Source organism: Scatophagus argus, chromosome 7 (genome assembly GCF_020382885.2).
Source record: "Scatophagus argus isolate fScaArg1 chromosome 7, fScaArg1.pri, whole genome shotgun sequence".
Classification (NCBI taxonomy): domain Eukaryota; kingdom Metazoa; phylum Chordata; class Actinopteri; family Scatophagidae; genus Scatophagus; species Scatophagus argus.
The window spans coordinates 24,494,671-24,509,161 of NC_058499.1; the positions used below are offsets into that span (position 1 = coordinate 24,494,671).

Here is a 14,491-nt window from a genome sequence, read left to right on the forward strand (position 1 = left end):
CCTCTATAATAATATATTGTTGTTCCCACAGCAGGGAAATTCATTCGTCATGGCAGCTCATAAGAACAGAGTAGAGTCCAAAAAGCAAAAGTGTGTTTCAAAAATAAAAAGAATTATAAATTAACATTTTTAAAGTAAACACTGTACAATATACTGCTATACAGGCTATATACATATCAGCATACTGGGATATGTATGCTTGTCAAGTCATGAACAGCCTGCCAGGAGGGATAATGAAGTGGATTTGCCAATTCCAGAAATTCCTGCCCTGTCATCATGATCACTGGGCTTTCAAATCCCTTCTGTAGTGCTACTTGTCCTTATTATGACCTTCTTCAACACGCACATACCCAAGACTCAGTTGGTGCTGGTTGTGTGTGTATGTGTAGCTGTTGTCATAACTGTTTTTTGTTTATCTCAATAAGCAAAAAACAGTTATTATGATATTATTTATTTTTGAATTATTTGCACCGTGTGCTCACTTAGACATTGTCTTTTCCAGTGTCAATGATTGTCCAGAGATGTTTAGCAGACACTAACAGCGTAGTAAACTTTCATCTCACTTATTTTGGCCTTTCCAAAGTCTGCTTTGGACCACATCTCACTTTCACAGACAAACCGCTTTGATTTGGCTATTCATTCACTGTCAGAGGGGTTAGAATACTTCTAAAAAATAAACAAACTTAATTCAAGCAGACATAAAGCTTTCACAGAAATACACATTTGTTCAAATCTGATGCATTTTCAAATTTCATACATTTACTCCATTGAACATTAGGGAGGGAGATATTGTACTTTGTCCTGGCTACATTTATTTGACAGTTGCATTTTGGAGATTAAGATTTTGCACATTATCATCCCATAAAATATGGCAGACTTTTATAGATTAACTAGACAGCACTATATAGAGTAGTTAGAATCTGCTATTTTTCTACACCGTGGTATTGTTACTTACACAAAACTAACACCCGTTTCTTTCACCAGTCTTTAGTTTTAGCCTGATTGGTGTGTTGAAAAATGAGAATCAGGTCGGTCAATAAAGTAGGATCTATGGTTTTAACCAACACAAGCTATTTTGAAAAAGAGCTTGCGTTTCCTTTTTACGTTTTAATTTTGCCGGTGCCAAATTAGTGCCGCTAATGTCGCTATCGCTAGCCAATCAGAAAACAGTTTATTGGAACCGCCGAGAGTCCGTTGCCTTGACAACATACCACAACGAAGTGGACTCGTCGGAGAGCGTCAACACAAATATACACATACATACAGAGTGGTAATACTTGTTTTTTGGTCAGTGCTACAAGACAGCATGTTTAGTTATGAACTGAGTTTACGCAAACGTTAAGTGAGAAGACAAGAAGAGTGTTTTTTAGCCAGGTAAGCGTGAGTATGTTTGCAGTGCGAAATAATTTATAGTTAGTGCGAGCTAATAATACTATCGACATGCAATTTTAAGCAATATAGGTACACATTATTTGGTCAGTTTAAGGTAAATTTAAAATTAGATTCTTCCTAAAGTAGCGAATGAACTTGTAGCATTAACTGTTAGCGTTAACGTTACATTATTTGTTAAAAAGGGGGGGGACTTCGGTTACCAGTTAGCATCACATAAAAAAGTCTTTGGTAACTGCGTAGCTTATCAGTGGAAATTACTCCTTACCCCTATTCATTCCTAACTGACATTTACTTTCCCTTCCTTTCTTTTCTTTCTTTCCTTTTTTTTTTTTACAGGTTTTGTTCGAAGCACATCCAAAATGACAACCGTTCAGTTTCCCTCAAGAACAAAGAGGTCAACAATAAAGAATTATAAAGTTGTTCCACAGGAGGACAAACCGCGAAGGGTGAGGATATATGTGATGACACCTTGTAACTTCACACAGAATTAAAAGCATCCAGCCAAGAGCAAATGTGTTTCTCAAGAATTAATGGGGCCACAATTTTCTGTGAAAGAAGCTGCTTCGAATGACATATTGCCCTAATGATTATCTTGGCTTCTTAAAGGGAACAAAACAAATCAATACTCCACTGTTTTGTTTTAGGTGTAAGAAGAGTAGAAAGTTCTTTACTAAGCACAGATTTTTCTTTGGGTCAAAGTGAGATCCTCATTATACTGATTATTGGTCCTTACAGTTCATTATACTGATTTCAAGTTCGGTGATGCCTCATTTTTATTTGTGTAACAAATCTAGTGCTCATTGTCTGCGTGATAATATTGAAAAAGTATTTCCTAGTCCCTTTAATAGTTTATGCTCTCTGTATTTCTCTGCATCTATTGCTAACCGTGATTAAAAAACAATTCAAGTATCTTATTATAATATTATGTAACATTTTTAAGTAAAGTAGTGCAATCATTTTATCAGGCAGTAGTGTGTTCAAAGCTCTGTGGGCTTTTATGCCTGCATTTCTTCATGTCAATACCAAGTGATTACATTTTAGAATTTTTAGGAGAAGTCACCATCTAAAGATAAGCCACATTATTTCACGACTTAAAGAACATGAAACTTTGTTGTCTCTGAATAATAGAGCAAAGTGTATTATAAATACAGACATAACTGAAAGATGTTGAATATTGCATATACAATAACCCTCTCTGCTACATTATTCCTTTAAATTTTAAGTGAAAATCCGTTTGTGACCTAACCTTGAAATAGGCTAAGTGCAGTTAGGTGTTTCTTTGGCTATGGTGCCCCGATAAAGAGGTGTCAGAGGATTGTGTGGAGAGGATATCAACCACCAAATGCTGCAGATAGTCCACGCTGAAGGGGTGAATATTAACATTCTTGAGAACATGAAATCAGTTCCTGAAAATGCTATTGTTGCCAGGTGTCTATGCTCATGTGTCATAGTGGACAGCTTTAAGGTTGCAGGCTATAGCTCTTATGCTCATTATCTTTTTATTTTATCAGTGGTAGCAGTTTTGTTTGATGTGGTGCCTAATCACTGTTCAATTAAGAGACAGGGAACAGGTTTTCTGTGCAGTTACATAATAGCCAATTTCATTGTGTGTTTGCAGGTGACTCCATCTGCTTACACCCAGGAGATGTTACAGTCTACAGAGGAACACCTGGCTAATACTAACAAGGTGCACCTGCCCCGCATCCTGGAACTGTTTGACATGAGTAGTGCAGCGCATCACAAGGTAAATAGCTCAATTACTTCCTGTGCTTACACTAACCGCAAAACAAAACTGAATCGTACTGAGAGAGAAGCCAAGTGCTTGCAGATGGCTAAGTGATAGTGAAAGACTGCAGTAGATACTGATAATTAGGATAGGACCAGTTGCCATAATTAATATGGTAGCTAATGTAAAAAAAAAATGTAAGTATTGTTATATAAAACAGTAACTATAGTAGACTCAGTGGAAGGATATATCAGACCAGAAGAAAGACAATGACATGTTCAAACTTGTCATTATTTCATCATTAATTTTGTGCATACAGAGCATGCGGTGCCCGCTTAGGTCATTTATATTTTACCGAAGCTGCTTTCCCTTTAGTCAGCAGGCACTAATTGATGGGCAGAGGGCAACCAATGTGTCTGCATGCCTTGTACTTTTAGAGTCAGAAAGGAGAGCTTGGAGCAAAAACACCATCAAAAGTTCATGAAATCCCTATGAAATGAATATGCCCTCTCATTATAATTAGGATGACCAATTTTTGAGTTTCATTTTGTTCACTTTTTTTGTCAACTTGACAAATATGTAAATGTGAATATGAGTAACCTCTAGTGTGGGCCACTGCAGGTGATACATGGTAGTAATGACCAGAAACATCCCTTTAGGTCATCCTGAAAGCCAAAAAGTTGCACACTTATATAGTACATTATGACTTATTTTCTCTTTCATAGTATAAAAGGTTAAACCAACAGTTCAGCATATTGGAAAATAGCAACATGAAAACTAGAAACTGGGAAACAGCTCACACAGTCCTCTTACCAGTACTTCTAAAGCCCAAAATGTCAAACATTCTTTTGAGAGATGCTTTGTGATACACCAACAAGATGAGTAAATATGTGGTATTAATGACTTGAAATAACCTGAGTATAATGCACGTTCTAGTTATGTAAGTACAAAGGAGTATATAGGGCTTTCATTGAAGAATTCAATATAATATATTTTATGTGCTTCCACACCAATATGATGTTATGCAAGTTTAGCACAGACTGATTGGAACTGATAGCACCCAGAAGTGCTCAATTTAGTGTGTGTAACATGGGCATGTGTGTGACTGGAATAATGGCAGAGATAGTAATGAATAGTGTTGTTTTTTTTGTTTTTTTTTAGGAAAGGTATATTTTGACTGGCATTGTTCTATACTGCTTTTGTTTGTGTGCGTGTCAGTTGTCCTTAGTGGATCTGGACCAGCCGCTTTTCCAGCCCTACCCATCTGAGCTGGTTTTCCAGAATTTCACTCCTGCACAGACTTACAAGTTACATCTACTTCTCCTCAACAACGACAAGGTGTGTAATTTAGTGATAAATAGTGAAACTAATGACATGTTATAGTCAAGAACAGCTGTGAAATGCAACAATGGAAGCAGTCCAACCCTTAGACATCTGAAAAGACAGCAGATGTGTGTATGGATGTGTGTGTGTGTGTAATAAGGGTTGTCATTAAGAAGGGCAAAGAAATTGGAAAAGGTCATGGGTGATTTATCACTGCAACTTGTACAAGACACCATCATTAATAATGAATAAATTATCACTTGTGTGCCCACCTGGCTCTGTGTTTATTGCAGTGTGGGGTATATAATTTTATCAAGACTTTTTTTGTTTTGTTTTTTTGTCAAGGTTTCACGACAAGTGAGGGTTGAGCCCCAGGACTCAGAGCATTTCCATGTGGTCGGTCCAAAGGATGGAGGTGGCAAAGTTGTACCAGGAATGTCTGCTACTTTCACTGTCTGCTTCACCCCGCTGGAGAACAAGGTACTGGAGACAGAGGGGAGGGGAGTCTGACTGCTTCATAAAATCATATATAGAATGCTGATTCAGTTTCAGGATGCACACTGATGCATCAAGGTAACTTATATTCGACAAGAGCTTGATATAGAATTTAGATTAAATGAGCAGATGAAGCTGTCATCAGGCCTATAGGGAAGGAGAGTTTAGGATGTGGGCAAAAATCTATCGGCAACCTCTGCAGTTGAAAAATTAGGTCAGTGGAAATGCACTGCCCTGCAGTTCTTCAAATGACCACTAGAAGGCTAGGCTAGGCTAGGCTGGCTCCAAAAGTGAGTCACTCTCCATACTCTCATATTTTGATCTCTAAAGCTGATTTCCCTGTTCGTGACAGCTGTGTGGGGGATGAATTTTCATGGAATTCACTTCTTGACATTCTTTATAATTAAGGGTGTGGTCACTCTGCAAGACTTTAGACAGTTTCATAATGACACCTAGGGATGACTTCACTCTGTCTTCGTACATGTTTTATACAGTCTATGTGAAGAATGTGAAATCAGAGAGATAACAGTCTCAGCAATACTACTAAATATATTAATGCAACAAAAATACAGAATAAATAGATAACACAAAATCAATGACATACAGTACAAGAATCATAAAATGAATGATTGCACACTAAAATGGATGCGCTTACTCCAAAAGCAGTTTGCGCTGCGATACATCCATCAGACCATCAGACTATGACCATTCGAACCAACTTACAATGTCTCCCCTTGAAATCAGAGCCACTTTTAATTCATACTACTGTAACATTTATACATCAGAACCCACAAAAGACTCAAACATACATACATTCTTAAGTATTATTGAGATACCAACAGTTGACAAACAATTCGATAATCAATGACAATAAATAAAGGAAACTATATAACAAAATGAAGGACATAAACAATGGAAAAATACCAGGACCTTATGGTATAACCTCAAAGTTTTATAAATGGGCCTTCCCCATTTTTCTCAAAGATCGAACATGTTTATCAAAGGAGGACAACTGTTCTCAAAAATATGACATCTGATTAATATATTTTCCACATCATCAACAATCACAAAGCCTGATCTAGTACTTGTTATGAGTGCTGAAAAAGCCAACAGCAGTGAGTAGGGGTGTTTGTTTAAACTACTAGAAAAAAAACTGAGTTTGGTAAGAATTTCATTTCCTGGGTCTGTCTTCTTTATTCATCTCTTCAAGCCCATGTTCAAATAGTCAGCACTCAACATACTTCTCACTATCCTGTGGAACCTGCCAAGGCTGTCTGCTGTCACCACTGCTGATTGCACTAGTTATTGAACCACCATTCAGCCATGATGCTGAAAACCTCAGCATATCAGCACGGTATTCACCTGGGAAATATGGAGCATCTAGTTTCTTTATTATGCAGGCGACCTGAGATTTTATGTAACACATCCTGTCAATGGTACAAATGAAATAACTCAAATTCTTGATAATTTTGGAGCATTTTTGATGTTCACAGAACAATGTTCTTCAGATACCGTTTCATCTTTTGCCTGAAAGTTAAGTTATATGGGGGTTAAGAGTAGCTTTGACAAACAATTAAGTAAATCCAAAGCAGACCTACAAAAATGGTCCAAGTTATGACATTAGGTTATTATCTGATGGAGTGCAAACTATAAAAATCAGTGTTTCTTTTCTAGTGCTTTCCTCTTCTTCTGACGAAATCATTCTCCAGGAAGCTTAATGATCTTCTCCCATGTGTTTGGGCCGGTAAGGTGGTGAGAATAATAAAAAGCAGTCTACAAGCAGCAAGATGGGCTGGTGGACTAAGCCTGTTTAATTTCATGTTTTACTACTGGGCCACACATGCAAAAAAAAATACTCCTTTGGTTATATGAGGTTGGGTTGGACTAGTGTGAAGCAAAATCCCTCTCCTGTCACTCATCCTTACTCGGAGCTTTGACATGCTCCCCTTTATCTATCTCAGCAGAAGACTATTCGTCATACTCAGTTATTATGTCAGCTCTGAAAATAGGGACAGAGTTTCACAAACACTCCAAGCGGTTCAGCTTCAGTCTCCTTTTCCCCTGTTTTTTTTTGTTTGTTTGTTTGTTTGTTTGTTTTTTTTAACCATTTTAACTAGACCCTACATGCTTTGGTAAAGCAATGGCATCACATCATTCAGAGACCTATTTTTGGATGACACTTCTAGCTTCAAAAGTCTGACTGGCAAATATAACTTTTCATGATCTCCAGGTTGGTGGTTTTGTTAAGGATCATTTTGCTTCATTCCCTCACTTGCCTCTTACAGTATAGTTCCCATGCACTTTCCCTAAATTTTATATCAACAAATTCTTTAGCAGCATCATGTACTTAAATTCTGTAAGATGCTGAACATATTTAATTATACATTCTACCTTGTTTGCTAGGTTTTTTTTGTCACCCTTGTTTTTTTATCTGCATGTATGTCTGTGTCTCAGGGTCACAGACAGGGACACAGACATACATACAGAACTGCTGATTTAACCATATATATTTACATAAAACATATTTGTACTTTCAGATGCTTTGTAAAAATATGATGTGTTGTCCCTAGGAAACTAAATAATGAAAAAAAAATGGATGCATTTAGTTTGCATATATATTTTGAACACAAATCTCTAAGTCAGAGTCAGAAGGTTAAGGGTTAAGGGTCGGGCATTAGGTTACATCAGCACATCCTTTTACTGATACTGTGGATGAAAGTGAAACCTGAGAAATGAAGGTCAACATGAAATGTAGCAATATTATATTAAAGGCAACATAATCCCTCACAGTCTTCAGTGGTGGTGTAGACGGTCTGTTGGTCAGTCGATCTACAGACATATTTCACTGAAATACCTCAAGAACTATTGAAAGGAACTATTGCCATGAAATTTAGTACATATGACTTTGGTGGTCCCATGATGCTTCCTTCAGCTCTACCATTAGGTTGGCATAAGTACTTTTATGGTGCTGATAACTACTGGGTATACTATTGTGAACTATGGAACGGACATACCTCATCCCCAGATGATGAACTGTCATAACTTCTTTCCTCTGAATTTAAAGCCATCATCAGGTCACCATTTGTATTCAGCTAATCATTTGGTTTAAATACTTGAAAAAACTAATGACATAAATTAAGTTGGTAAAACATTACCCCTGCATGCTATTATTGTCAGCACCGACCATGCTGATGTTAGCATCTGCCTCAAAGCATCACTGAGCTTAAGTACAGGTTCATGGAAACTCTCAGTTTACAAGTTGTGGCTGCTTTCTTAAGTGACGTACATATGTTAAAAACAGTGGTTTGATATATAATTGACTTAAAAAATCTGAATGTTTGTGTGTTTACATGCAACTTGAGGACAGGCAGGTGGAATAACCTAACTGATACTTTATTAACGTACCTTGAGAATTTGACACATTTTTCATTTTGTCTGTCTAGGACTACCACCACAGACTGGTTTTTGTGACAGAGAGAGAGCGGTTTGAGGTCCCAGTTCGTGCCATTGGGCCACGTGCCATTCTTGACTTTCACGACGAGATAAATTTGCCTGTCTGTCCAGTGAAAGCTTCCACCGAGAAGACTCATCTAGTTCGCAACATAGGAAACAGCAAGGCAAAGTTCACACTACGCACACAGAGGTGAGCGTCAGTACAAGATAAACTGATGTCCACTGTGTTTAAGAGTTTTGACCTTTTTATATTTTGCTATACAGCAAATAGTTTCAAACATAAGGCCATTATGATATACTCAGTAAATAAACTGATTTGTCAGCAAACATTTTGACTGTCAACCTCTTCAAGAACTCTATCACTGTATTCTATGAGAGGTACACATCTCATTAACATTTACAGTAATTACTGTTAATTGCAGTTTTATTAAACATTTGGGCTTCTTCTGCCAGTTGTGTGTGTGTGTGTTCTTTATTCTACGTGAAATTCTCTTCTACTTGTTTTATTCCAGGCCTTTCTCAGTGACGCCCTCCTCTGGAACTCTTGATGTAGGTGAGAGCATGCAGGTGACTGTGGATTTCAACCCCATGACCATAGGAGACCACAGCCAGGACCTGATTCTACATTATCACACTGGTAAGCTTATCAGAACAAGCAAAATGACAAAATTTAAGCAAGCTAGTGACACAAATAATAAACAAAGGGGAATTATGACAGTAACTTCTGATAAAGCCGGTGTAAAAAAATAGTAATTTCTTGGTTTCCCAGAACTGTAGTGAAATATTCATAGCTGTCCTAAACAATATATCTATTTTTTATATATAATAACAATACCTGGGTGCAACATCTTTCTTATCAGCTATGTTAGTTTTCTATGTAAGCATATTTCAAAAACCTCTAGGACAAACAAGGTCTTTGTCTTAAATGTCAGACTGTGTTTCCAGTCTTTCTTTCTTTCCTCATCTGAAACACTGTGTCACCCAAAAATATTTCATTTGACTTCATCAAAACATGACAATTGTATTTAATATTTTTTTCTAACACATAAATATGCACATACAAACATGAACCTGCGCAGGGAGACATCAAACTATAAAAGAAGTGTTGCAAATCAAACATTGTCTCATTATATAAGGCCTGGCAACCTCATGCATACACAACAATGAACAAGGATGGGAGCGGGGACTTTCTACAAACATATACAGGAAATGGTGTCTGCATATTCAGCAGTGGAACTAAAAGGATGAATGTATTTACCATAATTACTGAGGTAAACACCATAATGAGATTCTCTTTCTGCAGCAATGGTGACCCCAAAGCTGAATGGGACTGCTGAACAAGGCCCATCACACACACACACACACACACACACACACACGAGCATGCACAAAACAATGGTTACTGTAATTCCCTCAGTGCAGCTCAGGGTTAGACCATAACAAGCATTCACTTTAGTCACATGAGCAGCCGGTTTGTTTCATTCTGTACTTTCTGTATTGTTGTGTGTGTGTGTTTCACTGTGTATCTGTCTAATATGCAGCCTTTATCAGTGTTTTAACACCACAGACCTATCTGTATCAGACAGGCCGGCACAATTCAACTCCCCAAGCTGGTCCAATTAACTGAGCATAGTCTCCATTGACAATATCTTCCTTTTTGATTTAAAGCCAATATTTTGTGCAAACAACTGTATTTGCTCGCAGAAATTCAGAATGGCCCTTAACGTTGAATGTAGCAGATGAGGAGATACTAATGAGGTACTCTGGAGCTTGTGTGAGTTTTTGTGCCTGCTCAGGGCCATGAAGTCAAAGGTGATATAAGTAATGGTAATGAGAGCATCCTTTGGGAATTGGCCTCTGAACATACTAGGGATTTAGCCCACAATGACTGTGGTGTATTATATTTACTGCTAAATGCAGCTTTCTCGCTCTACTCTCCTCTCCTTTCTTCTCCTCTCCTCTCCTCTCCTCTGCCTCAGCTCTGATTTCTTCTCAAATTACATCTTAATGGGCGTACAGTAACCCACAACTATCTCTGCATCTCTGGTTGTCTCTGCATAGTACAGTGTTGGGTTTGATGTTTTGACACACAGGCTTTGCTTTTCACATATCACTGCTCAAAGCTTGATTATATTCATTATATAGCACACAAAAAACAGGTGATTAGCACCAGTTATACAGTAGTGTGACTTGTAGTACAATGCCAATTTAGTTGTTGATAGATGTCATTAGTTGATGATAAGATTTTGCCAGAAATGCTGCTATTCCATGGAAGCACAACATGTCTGTGATAAAACATTGGATGAATGGCAAAACTGGTGCTTGATTATTAGTTTATATTAGTTTATTTTGTTTGGTGTATACTCATCTCTGCTCGGTGCAGTAAATGAATTCATCCTCTGCCTATCTATTCATTAATAGAGAATGTGATAATATTTATAGTATTTTTAGGGTAGCCTCAGATGCATACAATTAGCCAGACTCCTTAACATCAAAGGCAAAAAGATGAAGCTATTGACTTTTCCTCTTGACACACATGGGGCTCAATTAGAGGTAAAAGCCGAAAGTTGCTGGAAAACATCATTGCATTTGAGGACATGATTTCACTGGGGCTAAGTTATTTTTTTTTCTTCATTTCACCCCATTTTGAACGGCCAACATGAATTTAGTGAATGGTATGGTAAAATTGTGTTTTTAATGATAAGATCAATGCAGAACTTCAGCTGACAGTAGTTTGTTATGATGAGAGAAGCGGAATTATTCTCACATTTCATATGTTCATCTTTGGTAGTTAAATACAGTAATGGTAAACACGACTGTCTAGGTTGGTTAACCAAGGAGATGCTCAATTAGAGCCAAATCAGTCTTAACTCCTGATCCAAGCTGGCCTTACCAGAGTCTCCTCTAAAGCTGCTTTCAAGTGCACAGGTCCATAAAACTTTTCCAAGCAGGAAATGACAGTAGAATGACTGTGCACCATGCAGAAAAATGGTCTTGAGTTCACTCTTGTTAGCCATGCATCACCATCATTCCATGGAGCACTGTATGTGTTTGAGTGTGTGTGTATGTGTGGGAAAATTCTCTATCTGTACTGTGACAAAGTGAAAAAACTGCCTTTTTGTGATTGGATGATAGTTGATAAGAGCTGAACAGTTCCGGCTTTGATTCGTATTCATCCTTTTTGAGTTTATCATTTAATTTATTGTGATGCCATTCTCCAGATAACATCGAGACCTAAAATACTTATGCATTGCTTTTTAATAATGATTTTTTTGAGTAAAGATCTTCAGGATCTATAGAAAATATGTCTGCAGATATATTACTGTACTGTAAACTGTAAAGGTATGCATTATTTTTTACCTGTGTATGGTAGGAGTAGGGGTGCGGTGTGGCTACAGAAACAGGCAGGTCTGCTAAAGGAATAACGACGGTAGTAGTGCTCAGCAGCATTAAGCTTTTATAATGGAAGGTCCAGCCCAGGTCCAGAACACCACTTACATCCCATCAAGAGACTATCATTTTTAATTTAGCACCTTTCCCCTGTCTACCTCACCCTCATGTATGTTTCAGCTCAGCATGCTGCAAAAGGCTTTCTCTGGGGCACTGGAGACTTCAGTATAAGCTGGCTGATGTGCCCTATGTGTGTGTTAGGGCGTTGTGTGTCATTTGCATGTAAACCACAGTACTTAATATAGGTACACACTGTGTCTTTATATCTCATTGTCTGTTAAAAACCAGTGCAGCTTTGAAAAATAATATTGTACTCAGCTTGTTTGTTTTCCATAATGGCGTTGGAAAATAATTGTTCTGTCTTAAAACTCAGCACAGACTCTTTGCTGCTCCAGTAACCCTCCCTCTGTGACACACATACACACACACACAGTTGTGTTTCCATCACTTTAGGGACATTGCATTGACTTCCATTCATTTCCATTCATTGAAGGCTTAACCACCTCCTAACCATAACAATAAACATTACTTGCCTAATCCTAACCCTGACCTTAACCAAACCCTAACCTCAGCCTGACCTTAAAGCAAGTCTTCATCCTAATATTTAATGATTTACACTGTGGGGACTTGCATTTCGTCCCCATAAGTAAGGCGGGTCTTCACAATGTGACTGTTTAAACAGATTTTTGTACCCACAACTACACACACACACAGACACACACCTCTCCTCTGTCACCGCTGCTGATTTAAATAAAAAGACAGACAGCTACTTAGGGAGAGCTGAGGCATCTGCTTTGACAGGGCCATAACACCGGGGGACTACAGCACATGCAGCAAAGCAGCACACACACACACACACACACACACACACACACGCACGAACAACAAGCAATTGCGGAGCAGCTGTTTGTGCAGCAATCAAAGGTAGCTGAGGGCGCTGAGAAGCTTTCTCTCCGCATACATCGAGAAATTATGGGAAGAGAAAGCAAGTGGGGGGAAGGCGGGTTGGTGGACAGTGATGATGAAAGCTCAGCAATAAGCTGTATAGCTCTCCCTGTCTGTCAGCTGCTGTCATAGCATCCTGATGCTGAGACATAATTGCTTTTCTTTCTCTGCATTCCTCAGTTCTTGTTTCTCTCTCTCTAATTTCCTTCTGTCAGTCATCCTGTGTCTGTTTTTTTTCTCATCTTCTTCGTCTGATGATATGTCACAGTGCAGTAGTTCTCCTTGCAGAGTGAAAGCAAAGACCTGACCATCCTGTTGAGATGTGGCAGGCTTTTTGTATTCCCCCTTTGTGCCTCTATGTACATGATGGAAATCTCATTGATAATTGGTGGGTTGGAAGCAAACAAAAGCGCTCCTTGAATTCTAATAGTTGCATTCACTTTAGGGCACGAGTGGTGATTGCATAGATTTAACCAGCCCTCATTCTTCACAGTCTGTTTTTCCCTCAGCCTGAACTGGGGTCAGTTTGTTGTCGATGCATCTTCAGTTAAATAAGTCAGTGAGAGAGTTTTACTATTACTGAGGCTTTCATGTTACTCAGAAATGGGGTATCTCAGGTCCCAATTAATCACTTGTGTTCAGACCCAGGCAGAGATGGATTAAAAGCTCTCCTATGCAGGCTGCACTGAGCTGGACTTGAAACTTAATGGGATGGATTATCTTATGCGCATTGCTTAATCTGTCACGTCTTACCTCTCTCTTCTTTGGAACAGTCAGTTGTTTGTATGATTTACTTTCTCTGTGTATGTTCTTGTATGTTCTTATGAAGTTAGTGTCTTCATTGATTTGCTTGTGTAGTGTTAGTCAGGTGTCCTGATGAAAAAAAATAAATATCCTCAATTTCTGGTGGACTGTCCTAAGTAAATAAAGGTGGAAAGAAAGTTTTTGGGTTTTTTTTCTTTTTTAAATACAGGCCTGTAATTTACCATTTCATTCAACCTGAATGAAACAATCAGACAGTGGTAATTAAGGTAATAGCAGCAGCAGTTAAGTTTGTCATAATTATTACAATTCACGTTTTGTACATTTTGTTCATTTGTACATTTTGTGAAAAAAATAAAAAATATAAATACATAAAGAACAATATCATTTTGAGTCTCACCAACGCATATTATCAGAACCAGGATATGTTTGCACTAAAAAATAAATGTCAGTATTACATCTCCGTCTGACAAGGCCACTCATCAACTGTAAAACATCAAAAAAAAAAAAAAAAATCAAGGCACTGTTCTGTGGGAGGAGTGACTGGATTTTTGAACTTTTGTGTTCCCCACCAAAGAACACCTCCATCAGACTTTGATTGAACTTCTGACCACTTTGTACTTTTTTTTTTGTAAAATATCCCACTCAGAAAATATCTTGATCACAAGCCATAATAATGAATTTTAGGGAATTCTAATTTTATTTTTATGTGCATGCATGAGGTCCATGTTAGCTATATCACTTGTTAAGTCATTTGTTGAAATTGTTCTTAATTACTCAAATAAATGCAGCTCAGTGTGTTGTGGTAAAACACCAGCTTGTAAGATGTTTCTAAACACATTGTCATTTTTTGCACTGTCAAACCAGAGTCAAGTTTCCTCAGCTGAGAGAAGGATTTCACATTCGCTCCTACAGTGCAACCTTCAGTCTTCCCAGTCCTTTCTG

The 14,491-nt window shown here is 38.0% G+C and overlaps 1 protein-coding gene across 1 annotated transcript in view; it reads left to right on the top strand.

Moving 5' to 3' along the window:
• Positions 1-1,164: 1,164 nt before the first annotated feature.
• hydin (HYDIN axonemal central pair apparatus protein) overlaps positions 1,165-14,491 on the top strand; it is a 78,925-nt gene continuing 65,598 nt past the window's right edge. Inside the window, exons 1-7 of the mRNA XM_046393446.1 lie at positions 1,165-1,374; positions 1,729-1,838; positions 3,011-3,136; positions 4,337-4,456; positions 4,787-4,921; positions 8,380-8,579; positions 8,902-9,026. Of these exons, the coding sequence (XP_046249402.1) occupies positions 1,752-1,838; positions 3,011-3,136; positions 4,337-4,456; positions 4,787-4,921; positions 8,380-8,579; positions 8,902-9,026 (793 nt within the window). The 5' untranslated portion in view covers positions 1,165-1,374; positions 1,729-1,751. The remainder of the gene's footprint in view (positions 1,375-1,728; positions 1,839-3,010; positions 3,137-4,336; positions 4,457-4,786; positions 4,922-8,379; positions 8,580-8,901; positions 9,027-14,491) is intronic.